Raw genomic sequence first — 27145 nt, 5'->3', positions numbered from 1 at the left:
GTTTCCCCACACTTGTGGGGTTTGTCCCTAGCTAGCCGCCACATCTTGTGTCTCTTGTCTTGGCTTGTTTTCTGTCGATCGTTTAATGTTCTATTTGCACTTTACTTTATGTACATGTGATTGCTAATCTGTGGAATATAATAAGAAAAAGAAGTAAACTGTTATAAGCATAGAACATACCATAACTTAACATGGTATTAGAGCTGAGGTGAAGACAAAGCCCGAGCAAGAGCAAGAGCAATCACCGGAGAGATGATTGACAAGGCTATCCTAAAGGAACTATGGGGTCCTCAACACTCTTTCTTGCCCAAGACAAGCTTCGTGAGAAAGATGACTATCACGCATGGAAGATGTCTATCAATCTAACCCTAGAAGATCCAGGAGTGCTGGACCATGTAAGAGGCAATATTGTTGAGCCTCCATCAAATGCATCCGTTGCTGCATGGAACAAATGGAAAACTGAAGAAGTCAAAATAGAAGATCATCCGGGACTCTATCAACAAGCACTTGGTGGCCTACATCTCTAAACTGGACACCTCCAAGGAAATCTACAATAGACTGGCAAATGGCACTCACGACTCTTGGAGGACTACCATCCGAATGGTACGTGTTCGGGACTACTCTTCTGAACTATAATGTAATTCCTGGTTTCGAGGAATTAATGGTTAGATGCATTCAACAAGAAACAAGGGAAGAAGAGCAAGAAATGCCCATGCCTAAAGGTCCTCCTGCTGCCTTTTCTTCTCATGTTAAGAAAAGAAATAATTCTGGGACTAAATCAAAAGGAAAGGCTGGACCTAAGGGTGGAAGAAAAGGACGACGTTACATCTGTGATAAAGCAGGTCACTATGCAAGGGAGTTGCCCTGATAGAAAGGACTCACACCGAGACGATGATCAAAATCCCTCTGATGGCAAATCAAAGGAATGACAAATTCAACAGCAAAGGTAAGAGGAGAGCTGGGGATCGAGGAAGAGGACAACCATTTAAGAAGGCTAGAAAGTCCAGGATGTATTAAATGCACCTGACCTCAAAAAGAACCTAGTGTCCATCTCGGCAATGGAAGACAAAGGCTACAAGGTAACTTTCACCAATGGCAAGGTATGTATATGGAAAAATAATGTTAAAGATGCCTTTACTCTTGGGTTTAGTGTTGATTCATTATATCAGGTCGACGGAAGTCCGCTAGGTGTCATGTCTTGTGACACAACTCTTCAATCCGAACTTTGGTATCGGAGGTTTGCCCACCTTCATTACAAAGCTCTACCCGATGTAAGACAGATGGTAACAGGGATGCTCGAATTCCAAGTAGAGAAAGAAGGTGTATGTCCAGGATGTGCCGAAGGAAAGCTCAAAAGGGGACCATTCCCCTCAAGCCAAAGCAAGACCTCTGATATATTAAGTTGGTTCACTCAAGCATATCTGACACTGGCATTAAGAGGGAGACTACTACACCACGTACTCATAAGCAGAATGGTGTGGCAGGAAGGAAGAACCGCACAATTGTGGAAGCTGTCTGGGCAATGCTACATGATCAAAGACTTCTGAAGTTTCTATGGGCTGAAACTACAAACACTGCCGTATATGTACAAAATCAATGCCCTCATCAAGCATTGGGTTCCAAGACTCCTGAAGAAAAGTTCACCAGTAAGAAACCTGATGTTTCTCATTTTAGAATTTTTGGAAGCCCTGTATATTTTCATGTGCTGGAAGAGAAAAGAAATAAATTGCGTGCATCTAGAAAGAAGGGAATTTTCGTGGGTTATGGTGAAAATACTAAAGGCTATAGAATCTATGTAGCCGGTCAAAGGGAAGTCGTAATTAGTCATGATGTCACCTTTAACGAAGATATCGCTCTGAGCAAGGTGAACAATCTTTCGACTTTGAGGAGCTCTCAAGAAGCCGACACCAGGGAACCAAAAGAAAAGGATGATGAATCAATGCCTGATGTAGAAGAGCCCATGGATCTGATTGATCCTCCTCCACATGAGCCTTCCTCTTCTAGGAAGAGGCCTTCATGGCTTAGGGGGATACTTGATGATGCTGAAGGACATGTTGCACCCCGAGAAACCTTCCGTGAAAGTAAGAAACCTAACAGGTATCAGGGATACCTGATCATCATGAGCACGATCATACAAAATGAGCCTCCATCATTCTCAGATGTTGTCAAGCATCAAGTATGGAAGGATGCTATGACCAAAGAATATGAGTCTATTATGGAGAATGATGTCTGGGAAGTAGTTCCCAGACCCCAGGACAAGACAATTGTCACTTCTAAATGGCTTTACAAGATAAATCATGTAGCAGATGGAAGTACGGAAAAGTATAAGGCTCGTTTTGTTGCTTGTGGTTTCTCCCAGAAGGAAGGTATAGACTATGATGTGATATTTGCACCTGTTACCAGATATGCGACCATCCGCTCGATCATAGACCTTGCAGCTTCACAAGGATGGAACCTACATCAGATGGATGTCAAGACCGCGTTCTTGCACAGTTCGATCAACGAAGAGGTCTACGTGGAGCAACACGAAGGATTTGAGATTTATGATCGAAAATCTCATGTATGTAGGTTGAAGAAGGCTCTTTATGGGCTGAAGCAAGCACCCCGAGCATGGTATGAGAGGATCGATAGCTACTTGATGAAGTTGGGATTCACTAGGAGTGAAGCCGATCCTAACCTTTACTTTAAGGTTGAAGATGACAAGCCTCTCATACTGGTGCTGTATGTGGATGACCTCTTTCTAAAAGGTGCAGACCCTCCCATTCACAAATGTAAGAGGGAGTTGGCTTATGAATTTGAAATGAAGGACTAAGGACTTGAAGTATGGCAAAAGCCAAGGAAATTTTCCTATCTCAAGGAAAATATGTGGTAAAGATATTGGAAAGATTTGGTATGATGGACTGCAAGCCTGTGACTACCTCAAGGATCTTAACTTTTAGAAGTTATATGGTAGTGATGTCGGACCAGCTTTGGGAAATGCCTCTGAGTTTCAAAAACTCATTCGCGTTGATGTTCTTGGTGAACCTCCGTTCGAACATATGTTTTGCAGTTAGCACTGTGAGCTCATATTTGGTTGAGACTCAATGCATTGATGCCAAGAATCTTCTAAGATATCTTCATGGCACAATTACTAATGGATTGAGATACACTACCGGAAATATGAAACTGCATGATTATTTGAATGTTGATTAGGCAGGTAGTGTGGAGGATCACTGGAGCACTTTTTAGTGCTATTTCTCTTTGGATTCTGCTTCGATATAATGGATGAGCAGGAAGCAGAAGTCAGTTTCCATAAGCACCACCGAGATCGGATACATATCTATGAGTATGATCTCGTATGAAGCTGCCTGGTTGGGGAAGCTCTTCAGTGAGCTGTTTGAACACATACCATTGTGATTCTCTGTAACAACCAGAGGTGGGATTCGATTATTGAGGAATCTTGTATTCGTCGATTGCTCCAGCAGATAGACATCATCTGGGATATGGTAACTTGATGAGCAAGGAGGCTCCATCGCATTAAGATGATGTACAGGTTGATACACCTTGTCAAAGCCCCGAGGAAAGATCTAATCTGTGATTTTCCCAAACGACTTGGAGTCGTCAAGAAACCCTTGTACAAGGGTCCTGCATGTTGCATACAATGAGCTCTGGGAGCTTTGAGGGCTTGCGGTTCTTACTGGAGCAACATACGGCCACAGGGTGACTCACCCTCCCCTAGTGGTGCGCACTGGAACAAGATGACTCGCTCTCTTGTGGGACAAGATGATTCGATCTCTTGTGGAACAGGATGATTCGCTCTGCTGTGTAACAGGATTGATGAGTTCTCCTGTGAGGCCTAGATTGATGTGTTCTCCTATGAGGCCTAGATTGATGTGTTCTCCATGGCGATTGTAGCAGGATTGATGTGTTCTCCTGTGAGGCCTGGATTGATGTGTTCTCCATGGCGATTGTAGCAAGATTGATGTGTTCTCCTGTGAGGACAAGATTGATTAGTTCTCCTATCGAGGCATCCTACCCATGCAGTCTGGGACTCATGGGAAGTACCTCTCATCTGATCAATGAGCAGGGAAATGAAGTTAGGGACCATAGTAGTACCGATGGACGCATCGTTGTATCTACCGTACTCCCTACGCTAGGATGACCTCCATTGATCTAGGAATAATGATACTAGTTTGGGACTAGTGGTAGGAGTTGTACCATACTATGACGCTGACTTTGGGTCGGTTGAGACTAGTCTAGGACCAGTGGTAGGAGTTGTACCATACTATGACGCTGACTTCGGGTCGGTTGAGACTAGTCTGGGACCAGTGGTACATACTCCGAGATTGACTTCGTGTCAGTGCAGTACTGGTCTGGGACCAGTGAGAGTGGTACATACTATGACGCTGACTTCAGGTTGGTTGAGACTGGTCTGGGACCAGTGGTACACTCTCTGAGATTGTGATACTGGTCTGGGACTAAGGGTAGGAGTGGTACTTACTATGAAGCTGACTTCGGGTCAGCTCAGACTAGTCTGGGACCAGTGGTATGCACTCTGAGACTGACTTTGAGTCAGTGGAGGATGATACTGGTCTAGGACCAGTGGAGTTGTACTCACTATGACGCTGACTTCGGGTTGGTTGAGACTGGACTGGGACCAGTGGTACATACTCTGAGACTGACTTTGAGTCAGTATGATACATCCTCGATCATTTCTTCTTCTCCATAATTCGGAAAAAGCAAAGCAAAACAGAACAATGCAAGATTAGAGCATAACAGAGCAAAACAATATCGATCAGTACAGGGCAAAACAAGACAAAGCAGAACAGGCAGAATAGAGCAGAGCAGGGCAAGGATCAGGCTGTACAGGGCAGTGCATTTGATGGAAGAATAGTAACGAACGATAGACAGATTGCAGATGAAGTTCTCCCTGGTTGAGAGGGAGTGTTAAAATTGGCAACCGGGGCAAAACTCCATGTGGGTCATCTTATTCATGGCTGATAATATTTTTGTTAGATTCCTTTCATCGAGAGGTGTAGGATTGATATAAATATCATCCGATTTCGATAAGTATTCATGGAGATATGAATTTATTTTGATTATGGAATTATTATCAAGCCGACCTACAACTCTTGTAGGCTCAGAAGCCCAACAGTCGCATCTATTCAATCACCAACGTTGTGTATAAATATAAGAGGACTTTTCCTCATTTGCACTCACTCTTCTCATCACATCTCTCTCTCTATTGCGCAGAAATGGGTCTCTCTCTCACACATGTGAAGTCGGACGCTGTTGAACCTGAAGCTGCAACTGCAGATCCAAAGATTGACCTGCGTGGCCTAGAAGATCTCCTCTTTTGAACTGTGCTATAGGTCCATCTGGATCTCCTTTGAAAGCCGCAACTTTTGGTGGTGGAATGAAGTCAATCCGACGAACGGTTTGCAAGATATCGACTGCCCTAGTTCGAAGCCAGAAACTGCTGAAACTGAAGTTGCAACTGCAGAAGTAAAGATTGACTTGCGTGGCCTAGAAGATCTCATCTGAACTGCGCTGTAGGTGCATCTCATTTAGGATAGTGAATCATCCTTAAGCAACAAATGTTCATCTGGTGACTTGGTAAATAATTTGTTTTAAGCAAGTAACTGACTCCATATAAGGCACTGATCTTTCAAGTCAAATCCAATTTAATTTTCAACTTGCTAAAATTAACCAAGTTGCTAGGCCATTCAGTTGCGTCTCCTAGATTTGTTGGTTGCCAACGGATTTTCTATCTTCACATTTCATCGGGACTACCCCCCATAGCTTGTTGTAGGGAGACAACTAGAACGGAGAGGGCAGGGATCATAGTGACAACCCTCGCCTTGAGCGTTGCCTCATCTTGCCTGTACAGTTTGGGCAACAACACATCACTCATCATAGCCAGCATTGTCATATTATCCAAGGCCTTAACGGGTACACTATCTCTCACAAGATTAGAGCACAATGCTAGGAAGCATTTCATAGGACACCATATCGCCTCATCATGGTACATACTCCACCTAGGATACCCAAAGTAATCCTACCATCAGACCATTCTTATCCAAGTCCATGTGACTTAGGATCTCCATCCTAATCCATCACATTAAATGACTCTAAGAATGTATGTCCAAGATGCTTATTCAATCCGACATTCTCTTTATCCATGTCTATGTTCTTGACTTAGGACATCAGTCCTAATCTATCAAGGTGCTTAACACAAGGAGAACCAAACAAGTCAACATTCTCCTTATTTGTGATGCATGCACTAGACTTACGACCGTTAGTCCTAGTCTAGTACATGACACAGGGAGAACCAGTGTCCAACCATACTCCCTCTCAAATAAGGAAGTCATCACTTTTCTCCTTTTAATCAGAGAATAGATCTTGCTCCTATTCAAGGAGACTTGATCCAAACTTATGCAGAAATGCAATAGAATACATATATAAACATAAAATCAGAGATGCAACAAAAATAAATCTTCATTTCAATAATATCAAAGAACTGAAAGATGCTTACAAGCAAAATGGAAATAAACTAACTCGGGTGATGGTAGCTTATCTTTGAGAAGAGATGTGGCGGCAACATTCCTTTGAACTGTGTTACAATGAGGCTCAAGTGCCTTTTTATTATTGAACAACAAAAGAAAACCCTAAACAACCAAAACCCTAACCCCGAGAGATGGAATGCTAAGAGTTCATGGACCCCGTTGGGGTTAGTTGGGCAGCCAACTTCTCGAGGTCATAACTTGGTCATATGATCTCCGTTTGGTGCATAAAATACCTCGTTGGAAAGACCTCAAAAAAACATCGTTTTGGGGGTCAAAACAACTCCAGAAGTTCACAACTCGAAAAAAATGCTAAAAATAGTAAATGCTACTATAATCAAGGACACTGATGAAACCGAATGAAGGTCTAGGTGGAATAGGCAAGTGGCCACCAAGATCCACCTGGATCAGTCCTCCCCCCTTAGGAAGCAATGGTACCCATTACGTGCAGAGCTTCCATGAGGTGAGGAAATTTCTGTTGAACTTGGTCCCTGGTGAACCATTTGCCTTGGTAGAGTTGGCCTGCTGTGACAACTCAATATAGCTGGATCCTTTGAGGCGAGTGTTCTTGATCTGTGCGTCCATGATCCTATCAGTTGTGGCCTGTCCGATGTAGCTTGGGTTGAGCTATGTTGGTGTTAGCTACTCAACAACGTCGAATGTGTCCAACAATGGGGCAAAGTATGGTTGCAGTCGGTCCACATTAAACACTGGGTGCAGGCCAAGGAATGGTCGAATGTTGAGCTCGAAGGCATTATCCCCTACAACCTTGGTGATGGTGTACGACCCATATTGGAGCGGGCGAAGCTTGCGGTGGGGCCCAACGAGGCGCTCCTTCTACAAATGTAACCAAACTTTGTCGCCCACCTAGAACTTGTGTGGTACCTGATGTTGATCATGACGTTGCTTGTACTTATCATTGACTCTGTCCAATATGTCATGGACCCACTGGCAGATGTGCTGAACGCGCTCAATGAAGTTGTTAGCCCTATTAGCTTTGGATTGGACATGAATCAAATCTGTTTGAGTAGCTGCAAATGGTATGGCCACATCAATGGGACATAGTCGCTGGAATCCTAATCCCACCTGAAAAGGGGTTGTGGCCAGTTGAGCTATGGAGAGCTCTGTTGTAGCTGTGTTGGACATAGGGGAGGCTTTCATCCCATGTGCGTGGATGCTTCGAGTTGTACATGCGCAAAATGTGCACGATCATCCTGTTGACGACCTCTGTTTGGCCATCAGTTTGAGGAAGGAAGGTCGTGGACTTAGTGTACTCAGAAACCTGTTGTTCCAATTTGAGATAATGGACTGTGGGATCCCAAAGTGTACCCACACTTGTTCAAAGAAGAGCTTAGCAGTGGCTTCTGCTCTAATACTCTTCTTGCAGGCCGCCAGAATGACTATCTTAGAGAATATGTCGATGACCACGAAAACACAGTCATTTCCATGCTTAGTAGAAGGAAGGCCTGGCATGTAAAACCATAGAGATGGATTCCCAAGGCCGACTAGGAGTAGCTAGAGAAGTATATAGGCCCTGCTTATTGATTGTTGGTTTGGCAATGGCATAGGAAGTGCAAGATCTGATGTACTTCCCAACATCTTGTCGAAAGTTCGGCTAATAAAAATACTTCTTCAGCACTGGCACTGTTTTTTCTACTTCGAAATGTCCAGTGACCCGACTATAGTGCTCCTCTCAAATCATCTTTGCATGCTCGCTTGAAGGAACATAGAGGTGTCCCAGGTGGCGTAACACAGTGCCTTCGAGGTGAAAATTTGGATCTTGCTTGCCTTCCAAGAGCATCTAGTATGTGTTGTTGAATTTTAGATCGCTCTTGTAAAGGTGCGGCCACCCCGCAGTCTTGTGTCCACAAGATCCGAGCAGTGGTCAGCGCCATAATCGGTGGTCGGTTAAGCCAATCTGCAACATTATTGGTGTTGCCCTTCTTGTACTTGATGTTCAAATGGAACTGTTGTAGATATGTGGACCGTTTTTTATGGCGATTATTCTGCAACTTTCCTTGTGTCTATATGAATTGCAGGGGTTGGTGGTTTGTGTGGATGACTGTTTCCTTCCCCAGAATGTAATGCTTCCATTTTCGGCAGGCCTACACAATGGAATACACCTCTTTGTCATAGGTGGGATACTTTCGGACTATGTTTGAAAGTGTCTCACTGTGATATGCCACCGAATGCCCCTGCTAAGTAAGAACTGCCTTGATAGAATAGTCGGAAGCATCTGTCTCAATCTCAAATGGTTGTTGCAGGTCTAGTAATGTGAGTACTAGTGCAAAGCAGAGGCAATGCCTCAACTCGGCAAATGCCTTATGTTGGGATTCGAACCAAAAGAACTTTGCTTTTGCTTCGCCCTTGGTGATTTGACTCAAAGGCTAAGTGATATGAGAGAAACCCAACACAAACCTGCGATAGAAATTGGCAAGCACCAGAAAGTTGTGCAGCTCTGCTAGAGTGGTTGGGGCTGGCCAATCTCAAATAACTTGTATCTTGGTTGGGTTCACATGCACACCCTGCTCATCATTGATGTACCCCAAATATTGAACCTGGGTCATACCAAAAGTGCATTTTTCCAAATTGGCACACAACTTGTGGTGTCGCAGGGTTTGGAGGACCTACCGAATATGGTGTAGGTGCTCTTCCCAACTCTGGCTGAAGATCACGATGTCATCCAAATAAACTACCACGAATGAGTTGGTGATGGGCCACAAGATGTCGTCCATCAACCTCATGAAGGTTGTAGGGGAATTTTTCAACCCCAAAGGCATGACTAACCATACAAAAAGGCCCTCCTTGGATTTGAAGAAAGTTTTCCTCACATCGGAGGGTTCGCTTGGCACCTGGTGATAACCAAACTTAAAATCAATCTTGTTGAACTATTTGGCCCCCTTGAGTTGGTCTAGAAGGTCATCAATCCATGGCATTGGATACCTATTTCGGACAATGTTCTTATTCAACTCTTGATAGTCAATACAGAGTCTTCAAGTGCCATCTTTCTTCTATACCAACACGACCTGGCTCCCACAAGGTGATGAACTTGGCCTGATGTGCCCTTTCTGCAACAACTCCTGAATCTGCCTCTTAATTTCATCATTCTCTAGAATAGAGCATCGATAGATTAGTCCATTGGGTAGTGGCGCACCTGGGGTCAGATCGATGGAGTGCTTGACCTGACAGTGCAGGGGTACCGCTGTGGGTGAGGTGAAGATATCCTTGTACTCCACGAACTTGTCCATTTGCTGCTACTGTGTGAAGGAGCCCTGTCTGGAGGCTGTGGATATGGCCACATTCTTCTTCTTGCCCTGAGGGCAGATCATAAGGAAGAAAAATTTCTCGGTCTGGGAAATGATCTTACTGCATTGCTTCGCAGATATCAAAGAGATGGTGGTAGGTGGTGCTACCTCCAGTATCCTATATAAATTATTTCCCAAAGAAATAATGACAGTGCGAGGACTAGATTCATACACAGCATGTCACTTCCACAAGTATGGTTGTCCTAATAATACATCACAAACTTCAAGAGGAGCAACATCACACAGTACCTCATCTGTGAAGGGCTTGATGCTATAGGGAAGGTGACACTGCTGGTTGACACGGAGATCTCGTCCTTGGTGAAGCCACTCGATGGTGTACGACTGCAAGTGTGGTGTGGTCGGTAGGCCCAACTGCTTCACGAACTTTGTTGAAATGAGGTTCTTTTGGCTTCCACTGTCGACAATGAACTGCAGCAAAGAACCCTTCACCCACATGTGTGAGGGGAAGAGTCACTCCTCCTTTGGATCTTCAGGCTCAATCTTCTAGATCTTGGTGGTGGCAATGGTGGCACTGGGCTCTGCATCAATAATCTGCTTCCCTTTATCATTCCCCTTGTCAGGTTCTAACACAGAGTCAGAACATGCATCTGATTTGGAAGCCTTCAGCTTGGCCACCAGTGATTGCTTGGTTTGACACTCGTGTTGTGAGTGGGGCTCTTATGGAACTCACACCATTTCCTTGTGTCCTTCTTTGTCTTTGTGGTGTTGTTCTTTGCTTACAGCTTTGGCGGGTTGTCCTGGGTCGCCCCGCCTTGGCTTCGACAGGTTGTCCTAGGTCAATTCGCAAATCCAAGGTCTCGCTTCTTCTATTTAAATTTATGCTTGATCTTGACAGCGTATCGATAGGTGACAACAAATGAGGAGATGTCTAGGATCTCCATCTCGTCTTGGATGTACTTGTGTAGACAATGGTGGTACTTGAGTACCAAATGCCGCTCAGAATCCTTGATACCCAAATTCGTGGGAAGGGTATGAAAAATATTTGTGAACTCCGACACCTGTTGATCGCTTCCCTGCCGTAGCGTGGTCCACTTATGTATTTATCTTCATAGCTTCCGACAGGGTAATATTGTTCCTTTATGGTGTCTCGAAAAGAATTCCAAGTGGGTGAGGCTGAAAACACTGAGGCTTCCTTCTCGTCCTTCTGTTCACAGTACGTTTCCCACCAGTCCTTGACATGAAGGGTGGCTTTGAGGAGTGCAAAAGTAATCTTTCCCTAATTAGAAAAGTCATGAACCGAGAAATATCCTTCCAACAGATTTAACCATCTATCTATGGCATTTGTATCTATCTGGCCTTCAAATATGGGAATGTCAAAGTTGACTTGTACCTTAAAGGGAGCGGAGCCTCCAAAGTGGCTACTAGATGAAGATGCGTCACCTATGGGTAGCCACAAAAAGATCTGGGCAAAGTTATCCATCATTGTTTTCCACGAACAGTAACTTTGGATGGCTCTTCATCTGTAGGTTCGGATGGATGATATGAACAGAACACATGAACACTGTAGCTTCAGGTGGCTCTTTTCGGTCCTTATATTAAAGCAACTACACTCTGTGGTAGTAATATACCTTCGGACCTGTGTAATACTCTTAAAATTTTAGACCTGTGTATTATGAGCAGACTTCCTGTATTCGTCCTTATTTTGTCTTATCTCTATGTCTGAACTTCAGATTACTGTGATTCTTGGACCTGTACCTTCCCTGTACCTTTGAACTCGGATTCCTGTACCTTGAACTCGGGTTCCCATACTCAATTTGGAATTCTTCAATCTCGGATTATAGGACCTGTAGTTTTTAGATGATTGTGCAATCTTGATAATGATCATGAGTTAGTGATTTTTCCAGCTGCCTTCAATGTAAACCTTAGCTCTGATACCATGTTGGAAAACTGGTTCGGGCGGCATGTTAATTTATGTTTTCCATTCATGACAGTTACTTGTGATTATATTCTTCTTTATTATGTGTGTTCTTTCATCATCAAATAAATGCCAAGCAATGTAGATCACATGAACACAAGATGTAGGCGTCATGCCAGAGCAAAACCCCTCGAACAGGGGAAAACCCACGAGAAATTCTCTTCTTATCAACTTCAAAATTTCAAATGATACTTCCAAGACCAAAGACCAAAGACCTAAAGACAAGATCCTCCAAGATCAAGCCAGCCACCTTCAAGGAGATTAGACCTTCAAATGAGACTGCAATAGCTTCTGCACTTTTTCAGACCTGTGGTAAGATAAAAGACTTCAGAGAAACTCACATGTGAGGGCTGAACCAAGGCAGACATCAGAAATTCATATCTTCAAGGGTTTCTTCTCTCCTTCGCTGGTCCTCCTTCCTTTTCCAAGACTTTGCACTATCTTCTAGCCGCAGATCAGTGTGAGTGATGTATCCAGTGTATCCTTCAAGGGATTCAAAATCTTCCTTTATATAGTCTTTGTATGGGCTAGAACAGGCCTATCTGGGCTGAATTGTACAGTAGCTGGCCGACAAGATCTTGGAGGTTTTTTAGACTTTTCTAGTTATCAAATAATATTTTTCTCTTTTGTTACAAGTGCCCATTGGGCTTATTTACATCATGACTAAGACCTTGTTACAAACCTAAAGCACACAATGGGTTCTTTGACCTAATGACCATTGACCCAAGCATGAAACCCATGCTTTAATAAGTCAATTTTAATTTACAATAAAATTCCTTTTACTTTTCTTTTGACAATACATAAGAATGACAGAAATGACAATTATGAAGACCGAAACTAGTTACAATTTTCAACATATAGGATTAGGCATATCTATTTTGATTTTCATTTTTCCATCATAAAACGGAAAGATTAGCTTGTTGTCTTCTCCTTTTCATGCAGAAAGTGAAAGAAACCTTTCATCTTATGAGGCATTAAAAACACTAAAAATACATCGAAAACAGTATTTAAAATGCATTTAAAGGCATAAAAACAGTCTAAACAGCTTGCTATTCCTGTTGTTTTTGGCATTTAAATTAAGCATTTTACTTTATATTTTGCATTTGGATTTGAGCCCATACTTAGCATTAATCTTCTGCATTGTTGTCCGTGCATTTAGGATTGTTTTGGATAAGTTTATGCTATCTGCTTTTTATATTTTATCACATAGTTTAGAGGGAACAACACTCTTTTGTTGGTTTAAAGGTACTTCTAATCATTTAATAATTCGCAATTAATAGCTCAAGATCAATTAGGAATAACTTCATGAAGTTAACAGGAACTAACTTTGAAGTGAGTGAATTCAAACAAGTGATAGTGGCTTGATTTCCAATGCTACTCAGACTCCCTTAGGTTTTAAGGAAGTGGGAATTTCGAGGTGATATCAGGGACAACAATAGGAAAAAAAAGCTAACTTCAAATTTTGGAAGGATGAAAGAAAACTTTATGAAACAAATAAAAAAAGAAATTGATAAATAAACTTGCCTCCGTGGAGCTTGATAAATTTATCATATGTCGAGTAGGCATGCTTCTCCACATATTCAGAAAAGTGATCTGTCATGAAATCACAAAAGTATTAATGTATGCTGCAAACAAAAAGAAAACATTTATCGATAAATATAGACATGTTACAGTAGTTGTGCCTTCATGCTGACAGAAGGGTTTTGAAAATCATTTTACATTGCATAAGACCGTAGTATGTTATTCAAATTTTATTAAGAGGTCGGATGCTTAGGTGAGAATTTGATGGGATTTAGAACTTTATGCCACTTGCCGTTATACTACAAGAATAAAATTAGTTACTAGTCCATTAGTAATTAAGGTTCTTCATATGATGACCCAGCATTTCCATTTATAGAGTATTCTTACACTAGATATATAAAAGTCTAATATCAACAGATAAAAATTGAAATTCCTCCTTAGAGCACTCCCATCTTAAATTAATAGCAAGAGACAAAAGGGGGTAGATGAAACATTATACAAGAAGCCAATATCAACACTATTACCATTCATTCAGACAAGGCAATTATGGTCTGACAATTTCAAACTGGAGCTTTGTTGCCCGTCACGTAGCATGAGGATTGTCCCAATATAAGGACCCTACCCAAGCAAGTTGTGTTTTGAAGAGACTGGCTTGAGAGCCAATCGGTTGTGCTTATTCATAGTGCATCATCTTCTAGCATCATCATCACATATGTTGGATGGCTAGCATATTAGTTTGATGGAGCACTATTCTTAATGAGCGTGTTGCATACACGTTTACTCATTTGTTAGCCCTTAGGGCCTTAGTGCTTGCATGGAGAAGGATACCCATCAGCTAAGGGTCCTCCCTAAGTTTTGTGCTTCATTTGTTTGATTGGGTGTTAATAGAGATGGTGCATCCCTTTCTAGAGAATGTCTGAGGGAGTTTACCATCCTAGGTTGCAAGAAACATGCAGAATGGGGGTGTACCATGTATGTTTATGTATGGAAATGCGAAAACACATGTGGTACAGCCCTGGAAAACATTTCTCACTGTACAAACATGTCCTCTATGTGGGAAATGACCAATAACATGTTTCCTTGCCATCCACAAGTCATATTTCCAAGAGTAAATGTGCCAATTTTGAATGGGTTTGACTGTTGGGGCCCATCAATTTGGAAGTAACCTCTTTTTAGTGGTTGATTAATCATTAATTAGAGGCTAAATTTTGACTGGGTTTAACAAAAACACGAGCTTGGGAAGTAATGATAATGTTAAATTCTTAAAGTACAGGTTTACATTTTCCCTTATCTTTCCATCTTTCCTTTTCTGTTGACATTTCCTTTATCTTTCCAACTTAATTTTTATCTTTTTATAAATTTTGAACATTATCAATAGGTGTTTAAGGATGTTTAAGTGCTTCCAACCTTATCAGACTTCATATGGAGAAAGTAGAATTTCATATCCAATTCAAAATTCAACAGAGTTAACAGTTTTCAGGATTTCAAGATTGGCAAGATTGTAGCATTTTTGATGGATTCTATCATGTATGAGGGTATGGGATTGGCATTTAATCAAGAGTACCAAGCACTTTATGTACCGCGATGTTGGTGGCATTGATTGTTGAATTCCTTTGTCATTGCCTTACCAAAAATATACCCTTCACTCAAGACAAAATCATTGACTAGGCATGCTAAGCTTTTTCTACTATATTTTAAGGCTTGAAATGGGCAGTTTCATTAAAATTGGATGGTGTTAACTAATGTCCTCGGAGGATTGGGGCAGAGCCAAAGGCTAGATGAGGTGATAGAGGGTGATAGTAATAATGAGGATCCCAATATAAATATGGTGGAACATTGCTTGTCACTTAAATTTTCTTACTCATTTATTCATAATGCTTTATATATATATATATATATATATATATATATATATATATATATATATATTGTTTGAGAATTCATGTTTCTAGTGTGTTTCCATTTCGGATTTGATACCCATTTCCCCATATCATGAAACATAGGTACCATTCCTTTTGGAGGATTTTACACATAAATTGGGAGGAGCATTGTTGAAGATTGGGCAGCATCGGGTGGAATTTCCCTATGGGAAACCCTAACGCCCCATATGAAGCCCATCTTGCCCCAAAGGAAGAACTCAATTGAGCTAAAGGAATTTCAAGCAAAGAAATAATTACATATTGGTTAAAATAGTTATTTGGGCAAGTGATTATACGAGGGCTTGAAAATACATATTTAAATACACTGATAAATTCAAATTTGAAATAATTCCCTTCTAAAATATCAAGTCAGCCTAATGTCGGACTGGCCCAAGAGGCATCTATTTCAAATAGTAATTCACTATAAATTATTCATTAAGGTTGAAAAAAGCATATGGTTTGGAATTATTTTTCTGAGGCCTTTGGATGCATCTTTGCAACTAGCAAGGGTAAAAGTAGGAGATAATACGCAAGGATGCAGCGTCATGTCCCCATTTGTATTCTTCTTCATAGTACAGCCAGGGTGGATTTCCCGGGCAGGGAATGGTCAGGTCAGTTGAGCAGGTTTATATCATCTGGGTTTCTGATGGAGTTTTGAGGAGCTTTTATGGGGTCTGATGGCATTCGCTTGGCATATTCATCATCATGAACAGTTCTGCACATCTTGTTTTTGGTTCTAGGACTTTCTAATAATTCCCGTAAAACGAGGTTATTATTGGCATGACTTAATTAATCATGCTCAAAGTGGCATTTTGGGGAGATTTATTGATGGAACACCTCAGTGTAATAGCTTGTTGGAACCGGAACGAGAACATCTACAGGATGGGCTGCTGAGAAGTGACTTCCAGTGGCCGAAGAGACTATGTTGGGCGATTTACCATTTTCCTTATTTAAAAATTACTTAATTATTCATTTAATTAAGGAAAAATAATTAATTAGAGAAAATGGGCCAAAAGCGACTTAAGTGCAATAAAATAAAATTGAAAGGTCACTTAAGATAAAGTCGATGCAGGAGCTTCTAAAATAATAATAAAATAAGATGCTTCTAGATGTGAAAATTCTACCACTGCAGCAACTAATTTACTTTTCCTACTTATTTCATCATAAGTTATTCATGAAATTACTTCAACAAATATTAAAATAAACACTGCTGTAGATATCACATCGTAATACAGAAACAAAAATATGCACACATTGACACAGTTATTTTGGACTAATGTCCCCGACAAAACCCAATGTGGGAAAATCGGTGCAGCAAGGGAGGATTTTATTATTCAACATTTTTCTTCTACAACAGGGTGCCAAACTGGCTTACCCACAGATAGACAAACTTCCAACACTTTCCTAAACCCAGCGTAGGCCCTACTGACCTCTGCTACAGCCTGAAACCCTCTGCGCAACCTCTCTAGGCTTCTGCGTCACTCCTGCAGCCTCTGCGTGGATGACGTAGGCCCTTCTGGCTCTGCGCAGTCTCTGCTGCCTCTGCGTGGCTTCCTCTGGCTCTGCGTCTGCCTCTTCTGCGCTGATCTCCCGTCTCTCTGTTCCATACTTGCTGCCTCCTGACTGCTCTCTAAACCACTGGTTCAATTTCTCAACAAACCCCGCTCCAGAAATTGAACTGACTGGTCTCCCTTAGTGTATTCTCCAAGTGCCCCTCAAGCCTCCTCTTATACTTTTTCTGTTGACATCTCAATGGCCGAGATTAAGTCCCTAATCAACGGCTAAGATTAGATCTGGCTTGATCCATGTCTTTTGGACCATTCTAACACAGATTCATATTAATACACATTAATATTTTATTTTCCCTAAGTTTAGACTTAAGGACTCCATTAAAAATATTAATTATTTTAATATCTCATGATCTGTTTAGAATCTGCCCAAACCCTTTCTGGGTATTAGAGATCTCATGTGCCCCAACCTCTCCACCAAATTTCGTGGCTAAAGCACATCCGATGCTACCCAAATCAACACTCCCTCTTAGCGAGGATTGTGCTCTAGCAATACTCCTCACTGAGTATTACTCTGATCATCCGGCATCGGTACCTGTGTTGATGCTAGGCCTCCCTACCCAACATCTTCTGAACTGTTGCATCCTGTACTGCTGCCCATGGTTCTGCCACAACCACTGTTGCATTTGTATGACAACTCCCTCTGCATCCGTGCTGTTGTTGGCCCTTTCTCCGAGCACTGCATCCGCACTGCACCTTCCTCTGCATCTGTGTTGTTGTTGGTCCTTTCTCCCAACACTACATCTGCACTGCAACTCCCTCTGCATCTGTGCTATTGTTGGTCCTTTCTCCCAACACTGCATCTGCACTGCAACTCCCTCTTTATTCGTGCTACTAACACACTACTTCTGAAAGGGGTTCTTTACCATTGTAAAAATTTCTGTTTTCCCACCCCGGTTTTCAGTTTCTCCTTATTTCTCCCATGTAGTTAAATGCCCATTCCCATAACCATACATTTAACAGACTGAAAAAAATAAATATTGCTGAAAACACAAATTCTGGAAATTTTTCAGAATGCTGGAAATTGCAGAATTAAAAATCAGCAATCAAAAACAGCCATTAAAACACATTAAAACACTGATATTTTTGGTCAACTTGACCCTGGAAAAACCCCCTACAACTCTTGGGGAAAACCAGTTTGAGAGCTCTTCTTTATTTCTGAAAATTGCCTTTTTACAGTGAGAATCATTCAGCAAAAAATAAGCAAGCAAATTTACAACTTATCTCATTTCCCATGCCTCACAGCAATCTGGAAATTACAGCAAACAGGACAACAATAAATGTTGTACGGCCTCCGTTTTGTGTGCAGAAAAATTAGCAAACTGCTCCTCGATTTTTGTGCAAAAATCTGCCTTTCACTATGTGCTGAATCAGCTGTACAAATCTGCTCAGCTGTTGCCTTGGAATGTGTGCCAAGCTGTTGTCTCCTTCTCCTCCCTGCTCAGAAATCTCTCTTGCTCTCTTGCTCTCCTTCTCCCAATCTGCTCATGAAAGAATGAATGACCTTTTCCTCCTTTTCCTCCTTTAATATAACTCCAAGTAACTTTTGGGTGATCCAAGTGACTTTTGGGTGATCTCTAAATCCAATGGCTGAAATAGATTTAGATCAATGGTTGAGATTAAATGCTCATTTAAATCTCACTTTCTATTTTTTAATTCACCCCACTTTAATAAAGACCCACTTAGTCATTTATTTCCAAAGTCACTTTTCCTTTCTAATTTTTCATTTACTTTAAAATTAGACTTAGTAACTTTATCACTTAAAGTCACTTTTAAATTAGATTTAACTTTATAAAATTATAAAGTCACTTTAGGAGAAAAATTAAATTCTTTTGGACACTTTTCCCTAGGGCAAAGATCAAAGCCTAAGGGAACCACCTGTCCTCCGGTATCAAATTTCAACACTCCCTCTTACCGAGGAAGGTGTTCGTCACCACACCCATCTTGTCTCTGAAGTAGACATGCTTGCCCCGTGGTAAGGCTTTGGTAAGAATATCTGCAACCTACTCATTAGTGGAAATATACTCAAGTTTCACAACTCCCTTCTGAACATAGTCTCTGATAAAATGATATCTGATCCCGATATGCTTTGACCTGTCATGAAATACTGGATTCTCCGTGAGTTTAATGCAACTCTGATTATCACAGTAAATCACTGAAGGTCTCAACGGCTGACCAAATAAGCCAAACAACATCTTGCGAAGCCAGATGGCCTCACAACTAGCTAGACTGGCTGCCATATACTCTGCTTCCGCTGAACTCAGTGCTACTGACTGCTGCTTCTGGCTGAACCATGACACTACTGCTGAACCCAACCCAAAACAGCACCTTGAAGTGCTCTTCCTATCAGAAGCACAACTTGCCCAATCAGAATCAGTGTATCCTGCCAATCTCACTCCATCTCCCTGCCTGTAGTCCAGACCATAATCCACTGTCCCCTGCAAGTACTGCAAAATGTGTTTTGCAGCCACCCAGTGAACCTTCCTAGGCTCACACATAAACTGACTCATCGTGTTGACTGCAAAACAGATATCTGGTCTAGTGTTGACCAAATACATCAAGGAACCAGTCAGCTGCCTGTACAATGTGGGATCCACCAACTCGGAATCCGAAGCATGAAGCTTCTTCCAGTTGGTGATCATCGGTGTCGACATGGGTCTACAATCCTCTATGTGGAATCTGCTAAGGATGTCCACAATATACTTCCCCTACCCCAGGAAGAAATGCCCCTCCTCCTGCCACACCTCCAAACCCAAAAAGTAATGCATCAAGCCGATGTCCTTCATCTCAAACTCTGCCGCAAGATCTCTCATGCAGTGCTCTATGAGTCTCTCTGCACCTATAATGATGAAGTCATCCACCTACAGCACCAGAATGAGAGGCTCCTCACCAATCACAATAAAGTAAAGGTTCGGATCTGCCTCACTCTTTGTGAAACCCATCCCCTGCAAGTATGCATCTATCCTGGAGTACCAAGCTCTGGGAGCTTGCTTCAGGCCATAAAGGGTCTTCTTCAATCTGCACACATGGGACTCCTTCCCATGCACCTCAAAGCCCTGTGGCTGCTCAATGTACACCTCCTCCTGTATGAAGCCATTGAGAAATGTGGTCTTCACATCCATCTGGTGGATCTTCCAACCCATCTTTGCTGCTATCGATATAATGGAGCGGATCGAAGTATATCGAGCCACGGGAGCGAAGGTCTCCTCATAATCAACTCCCTCTACCTGGGAGAACCCTCTAGCCACAAACCTCGCTTTGAATTTCTCAATGCTGCCATCTGCAGCATGCTTTACCTTGTAAAGCCATCTGGAAGTAACCACGGATTTGCCCTCAGGCCTCGGCACCACCTCCCAAACATCATTCTTCATGATAGAAGAATACTCCTCCTGCATGGCCTCTCTCCAGACCTGCTGGCTAGCTGCCTCCTCATAGCTAGAAGGCTCAGAGTCAAGGATGCTGGTAACCATTGCCATATAGCTACAGAACCTCTCAGGTGGTCTACTCTCTCTGACCGGCTTCTTCGGCTCAGCAACAGATGTGGCATCTCTCAAGGTGTCCTGAAGCCACTTGGGCTTCCTCTTCCCTGAGTGCACTTCTCCCATCGGAGAATGAAACTCCTCCTCCTCATCATCATTAGTAGCTTGAACTCCTGACTGTCTGTCTGCTGTCCTCCTGCCTGCACCTGAACCTGTAGAAGCTGAGGTACCGTGTGAACTATCCATCAGTGGACTCCCTAGTGAACTGCTTTGTGAATTGCTCTGCATGCTGCCCGGAGCACCACCCCTCTGGCTCGATGAGCCACTGCTCACTGACGGACCTGACATCCTCATAGATGTACCTCCTGATCCCTGCCCACTGGATCCCTGCGACTGACTCAACTGCTGCTGAGGGTCTGGCTGATCCAGATACTCTAACTCCCGTAACCTCCTAAAGGCCCTGTCCTCGTCGAACTTCACATCCCGTTTGACAACAACTCTCCTCTGTGCAGGAATGTAAATCCGAAAGGCCTTTGAGGTCTCACTGTAGCCCACAAAGATACCCTTCTCTGTGGTGGGCTCTAGTTTGGTCCTCTTCTCCTTGGGTATATAGGAGTATGTAATGCATCCAAAGATATGAAGATGACCAATATCAGGCTTCTTCCCAGAGAAAGCCTCCTTAGGAGTCATGTGCCCCAAGGCACGATGCGGACTCCTGTTCTGCAAGTAAACAGCTATGTTGCAGGTCTTTGCCCACAAGAACAATGGCAACCCCTGATCATGTAACATGGCTTTGGCAGCCCCTATGATGGATCTGTTCTTCCTCTCTGCAACTCCGTTCTGCTGGGGGTTGTAAGGAACAGTGAACTCCCTCCTAATGCCTGCCTCCGCACAATAGTCAACAAACTCTCCAAGGGTGTACTCTCCTCCATTGTCCGACCTCAAGGACTTGATCTTTCGACCTGTCTGAGTCTCCACAAGAGCTCTGAACTCCTGAAACCGCTTGAAGACCTCACTCTTGGTCTTCAAAAAATAAATCCAGGTCCTCCTGGAGTGATCATCAATGGATAAAACATAGTACTCATATCCACTCAAGGAAACATGAGACATCCGACCGCTCACATCGGAATGAATCAAATCAAGTATCCCCGTCGCTCTGCTGTCACTGCTGGGAAAAGGGGATTTGGAAAACTTGCCCATCGCACAACCTCTACAAGTATCAAAGTGATCAGTACTGAAATCTGGCACACCTGTAGTGATCTCCCGCAATGTCCTCAAGGCTCCATGATACATATGTCCCATCCTGCGGTGCCAAATCTCACACAGCTCAGAACTGCTAGCTCTGCTGTCGGTACTACTGCTCAATGCCAAAAGGGGTTGGAATGCAAACTTGTACACCTTTGCATGGCGTACACCTATCACTCTAGCTGAATCAGTTGGAGTGCCCCTGGGATACATCAACACCTGTCCTACCCTGAACAGTACCTCATATCCTCTGTCCTCCAAAGCTGAGACGGATATGAGGTCCTTCCTCATCCCTGGCACATAAAGAACCTCTGACACCTTCAAGGGAGGTTTGGACTCCCTCTGAAATGTCACTGTCCCCACCCTGACTGCTCTAACAACTCTGTCATCACCGAGTACTACCTCAATATCAGTGCCACTCTGAAAGCTCTGAGAAGTACTCACGGACTCCTGTCATATGACGTGAAGCCCCACTGTCCACATACCAGATACCTGAAGATGCTCCGCTAATCGAGGGAAAAGCATGCTCCCTCTGAACCTGTGTGGCAGGTGATCCTGCACTAGAGGACTCACACGTAGTGAACGCAAACTCCCGGTCAAAACGACCTGCAAAGTCCTCAATCTCTGCTGAAGCTGCCACGTCCTGGTTCTTCCCCTTCTTTTCTTCTTCTCCGGACACACAACTGCATAGTGTCCCATCTTTTGACAATTCCAACACTTCACCTTGGAATAGTCCTTCTGTGTGTTCCCCAGTTTACCTTTACCTTTGCCTTTGCCCCCACCACTGCTTGTGGAAGCCTGCTTCTTCCCTTTGCCTTTCTTGCCTCCTACCACCAGTGCTACGTCCTCATCCTGCTCAACTGGCTTGGCTGCCCCAAGCTGTCCTTTCCTGATCTCTGTCTGAATGCAATCATCCCAAAACCTCTCCCATGTGGGAAGGGTCTCACGTGCACAAACCCCATCAGCAAAGTTCAACCATGAACGGGGGAGGCCATTCATTGCAATACGCACCAACTCAGTGGATGGAATGGCCTCTCCAATCGCTGCCAACTCATCTCTCACATTGGTAATCTTTGTGAGATATCCAGCTGCACTATCATTCCCCATCTTAATGTTCTTCAGCTTCTCCTTCAGGACCATCTTCCGGTTCTCATTGGTACTCTGGTAGAGATTGGACAATGCTGTCCACATCTCATGGGCATTGCTCTTTCCTCTCACATGAGGAATGCAATGGTCTTTGATTCCGTCTAGAATCAGCCTCTTACCCTTATTGTTCTTCTTTTTATACTCAGCCAACTGAGTAACATCAGTGGGCACAACAACAGGGTTCTGTGCGGTATGCACCATGATATCCCAGACTTCTGCCTCCTCAAAGATACTCTGCATTCTCTCCTTCCAAACGCTGTAATTTATATGCCCATCGAGCCTATCCTCCACCCTCAATCCCAATGACATCCTGCTGTCCTAAAACTGAAAAATAGCACTGCTGTAGTAAAGATAAAACTGTTGTTTATGAAAAATCAGCTTGCTGGAATTTTCTGAGTGAAAAATTAGCAACTGTAATTTTTCCTTTTGCTGTCCCAAACTGCCCTTCAGCACTCAAGCTCTGATACCATGTAAAAATTTCTGTTTTCCCACCCGGTTTTCAGTTTCTCCTTATTTCTCCCATGTAGTTAAATGCCCATTCCCATAACCATACATTTAACAGACTGAAAAAAATAAATATTGCTAAAAACACAAATTCTGGAAATTTTTCAGAATGCTGGAAATTGCAGAATTAAAAATCAGCAATCAAAAACAGCCATTAAAACACATTAAAACACTGATATTTTTGGTCAACTTGACCCTGGAAAAACCCCCTACAACTCTTGGGGAAAACCAGTTTGAGAGCTCTTCTTTATTTCTGAAAATTGCCTTTTTACAGTGAGAATCATTCAGCAAAAAATCAGCAAGCAAATTTACAACTTATCTCCTTTCCCGTGCCTCACAGCAATCTGGAAATTACAGCAAACAGGACAGCAATAAATGTTGTACGGCCTCGATTTTGTGTGCAGAAAAATCAGCAAACTGCTCCTCGATTTTTGTGCAAAAATCTGCCTTTCACTATGTGCTGAATCAGCTGTACAAATCTGCTCAACTGCTGCCTTGGAATGTGTGCCAAGCTGTTGTCTCCTTCTCCTCCCTGCTCAGAAATCTCTCTTGCTCTCTTGCTCTCCTTCTCCCAATCTGCTCATGAAAGAATGAATGACCTTTTCCTCATTTTCCTCCTTTAATATAACTCCAAGTGACTTTTGGGTGATCTCTAAATCCAATGGCTGAAATAGATTTAGATCAATGGTTGAGATTAAATGCTCATTTAAATCTCACTTTCTATTTTTTAATTCACCCCACTTTAATAAATACCCACTTAGTCATTTATTTCCAAAGTCACTTTTCCTTTCTAATTTTTCATTTACTTTAAAATTAGACTTAGTAACTTTATCACTTAAAGTCACTTTTAAATTAGATTTAAATTTATAAAATTATAAAGTCACTTTAGGAGAAAAATTAAATTCTTTTGGACACTTTTCCCTAGGCCAAAGATCAAAGCCTAAGGAAACCACCTGTCCTCCGGTACCAAATTTCAACAACCATCCCCATCTTTTCTCTAAAGTAATCAAATTTTGACTTTCCAAGGGCCTTGGTGAGGATATCTGCCACTTGTTCCCCTATAGGAGTGTAGCTCAACTATACAGGTCCACGTTGGACACAATCTTTGACAAAGTGACACTGGATATCAATATGCTTTGACCTATTATGCAATACTGGATTCTCAAAGAGTTTGATGCAACTCTGATTATCACACATGATCCTAGTCGCCTCCATGTTTCTTCTGAATAGGTCTACTAGCAGTACTCTAAGCCTTATGGCCTCACACGAAGCTGTGCTTGTTGCCATATATTCTGCCTCAGATGAGCTCAGAGCCACGGACTTCTGTTTCCTACTGCACCAGGAGGTTATTCCTGATCTAATGTTGAAACAATACCCAGAGGTACTTTTCCGATCCACTGAACTTCCTGCCCAATCTGCATCAGTAAATCCACTCAACCTGATATCCTTCCCCTTGTTGTACAAGAGCCCATAATCAACTGTTCCCTATAAATACCTGAGAACATGCTTGGCCGCTGCCTAGTGAGCCCTCTTTGGTTCCACCATGAACTGACCGAGGGTGTTGACAGCGTAGCAAATATTTCGCCTGGTATTGACTAGATATATCAGGGACCCTATGAGTTGTCGGTATAGGGTGGGATCGACATCCTTGTCTTCTGATGCATCAATCTTCTTCCAGTTGGTGATCATTGGCATAGCCATAGGTCTACAGTCTCCCATCCCGAACCTTTTTAGAATTTCTGTAGCATACCTTCCTTGCCCAAGGAAGATTTCTTCTTTCTGCTGCCAAACTTCCAAACCTAGAAAATAGTGCATTTGTCCCAGATCTTTCATATCGAACTTTGTGGCTAGATTCTTCTTGTAGTCTTCAATGAGTCTGAATGATCCTATCAGGAAGAGATCATCCACATATAATACTAAGATAAGTGGCCCGCTCTCTACAACCAGATAGTAGAGATTCAAATCCGCGTCACTCTTGACAAACCCCATTTTCTGCAAGTAGCCATCTATTCGACCATACCACACTCTTGGTGCCTACTTCAGCCCATACAAGGCTTTCTTCAGTCTGCATACATGAGACTTCTTCTCATGAGTTTCAAAGCCCTCTGGTTGTTCAATGTATACTTCTTCTTCTATTACCCCGTTCAGAAATGTCGTCTTGACATCCATCTGATGGATCTCCCATCCCATCTGGGCTGCAAGAGATATCACAGTCCTAATAGATGTATACCTGGCTACCGGGGCGAAGGTTTCCTCATAGTCAATCCCTTCCTTTTGAGCATACCCCTTAGCCACAAACCTGACCTTGTATTTTTCAATACTGTCGTCCGCAGCATATTTGATCTTGTAGATCCATCTTGAACCTACCACAAATCTGTCTTGAGGCCTTGACACCACCTCCCAGACATCGTTTACCATTATGGAGTTATACTCCTCCACCATCGCATCTAGCCAGACCTGATGCTGAGCTGCCTCCTTGAAGCTGGCAGGCTCTCCATCCTGAGCTACTAACACCTGATACCTGTCTGGTTGTTTTCGCTCCCTTTTACTGTTCCTTGGCTCTCCGATGAAGTTCTTTGCATCACACAGAATCTGACGAAGTTCCCTTCTGGTTCTTCCTCTGCCAACAGGTGCTTCTGTTTGCTCCTCTTCCTCATCCTGAGAATCTTCCTGATCTGAGGAAGGATTCTTCACTTCCGTTGGTTGAAGAGGCATGACCAATAGATCCTCTTTCGACTGCTCCTTGGAAGGCATTTCGCGAGATCTTCTGAAAGTTCTGTCCTCCATGAATTTTACATCTTGTCATACTACTACCTTCCTACTTACTAGAAGATAGATCCTGTATGCCTTAGCGTTCTCGCTATATCCTGCTAGATACCCCTTTTTTGTAGTCTGATCCAGCTTCTTCCTCTTTTCTTCAGGTATGCGACAATATGCCAAACTCCCAAATATCCTGAAATGACTAACTTCAGGGGTCTTCCCAGTGAAGACTTTCTCTGGAGTAATCTTGCCCAATGCCTGATGAGGAGTCCTGTTCTAAACGTAGACCGTTGTGTTGCATGCTTCTGCCCACAGGAATTTTGGCATATCCTGATCATACAGCATGGCCCTAGCTGCTTCTACAATAGTCCTATTTTTCCCATCTGCCACCCCATTCTGCTCCGGATTGTAGGGAGTTGTCCACTCTCTTTTGATGCCCTCCTTAGCGCAAAAATCAGTGAAGTCCTTATCGACATATTCTCCACCATTATCTGAGCGTAAGACTTTTATTTTCTTACCTGTCAGATTCTCCACTAAAGCCTTGAACTCCTTGAATCGACAGAAAACCTCATCCTTGGTTTTCAAAAAATAGATCCAAGTTTTCCTCGAGTGGTCATCAATGAAAGTAAGGAAATACTCGGCACCGCTGAAAGCTTTGACAGACATAGGTCTGTAGATATCTGAGTGTATCAATCCTAGTACACTCTTGCCCCTGTGGTTGCTCCTAGGAAATTTCGCCTTGGCATACTTTCCTAGAGCACATCCCCTGCATACATCATCTCGTTCCGTACTCAGATCTGGAACCCCTGTTACAGTGCTCCTGAGAATTCTCAAAGCTCCATGGTGCAGGTGACCCATCCTTTTGTGCCATAGTTCGTTCAAGTCTTTGTCCCCATGACTGCCTACTAGTGCCATTGGAGATTCTAGTTGTAATCTATACAATCGATTACTTTTGATCCCGATCTGCACTTTCTTTTTCCAGCTTGGGTGTTTGACATATACCTTTTCCTTGATGAAGTAGACGTCGTAGCCCTTGCCTTGTAGTTGTGACACGGAAAATAAGTTCATCCCCAATCCTGGCACATGCAGCATGTTTGTGGCATGGAACCACTCTCCCAATTCTATCTGAAAAACTATGGTACCCTTTCCCATTGGAGTACACTTTGCCTTGTTCCCCATGGTGATCTGAAAATTCATCTTCTCTTCTCGATATTTTGAGA

General features: G+C 42.8%; 1 protein-coding gene across 1 annotated transcript in view; it reads right to left on the bottom strand.

Annotated features, from left to right (window-relative positions):
• Positions 1–27145, bottom strand: part of LOC149205295 (ubiquinol oxidase 4, chloroplastic/chromoplastic-like) — a 462750-nt gene that overhangs the window by 151005 nt on the left and 284600 nt on the right. The window contains exon 6 of the mRNA XM_089394977.1: positions 13308–13376. Within this exon, the coding sequence (XP_089251103.1) occupies positions 13308–13376 (69 nt within the window). The remainder of the gene's footprint in view (positions 1–13307; positions 13377–27145) is intronic.

The sequence above is a fragment of the Pinus tabuliformis genome, chromosome 1_2 (genome assembly GCF_031772625.1).
Source record: "Pinus tabuliformis cultivar Carrire ecotype Pingquan chromosome 1_2, CPIR1, whole genome shotgun sequence".
Taxonomy (NCBI): Eukaryota; Viridiplantae; Streptophyta; class Pinopsida; order Pinales; family Pinaceae; genus Pinus; species Pinus tabuliformis.
This window is presented reverse-complemented; position numbering and strand designations above follow the sequence as displayed.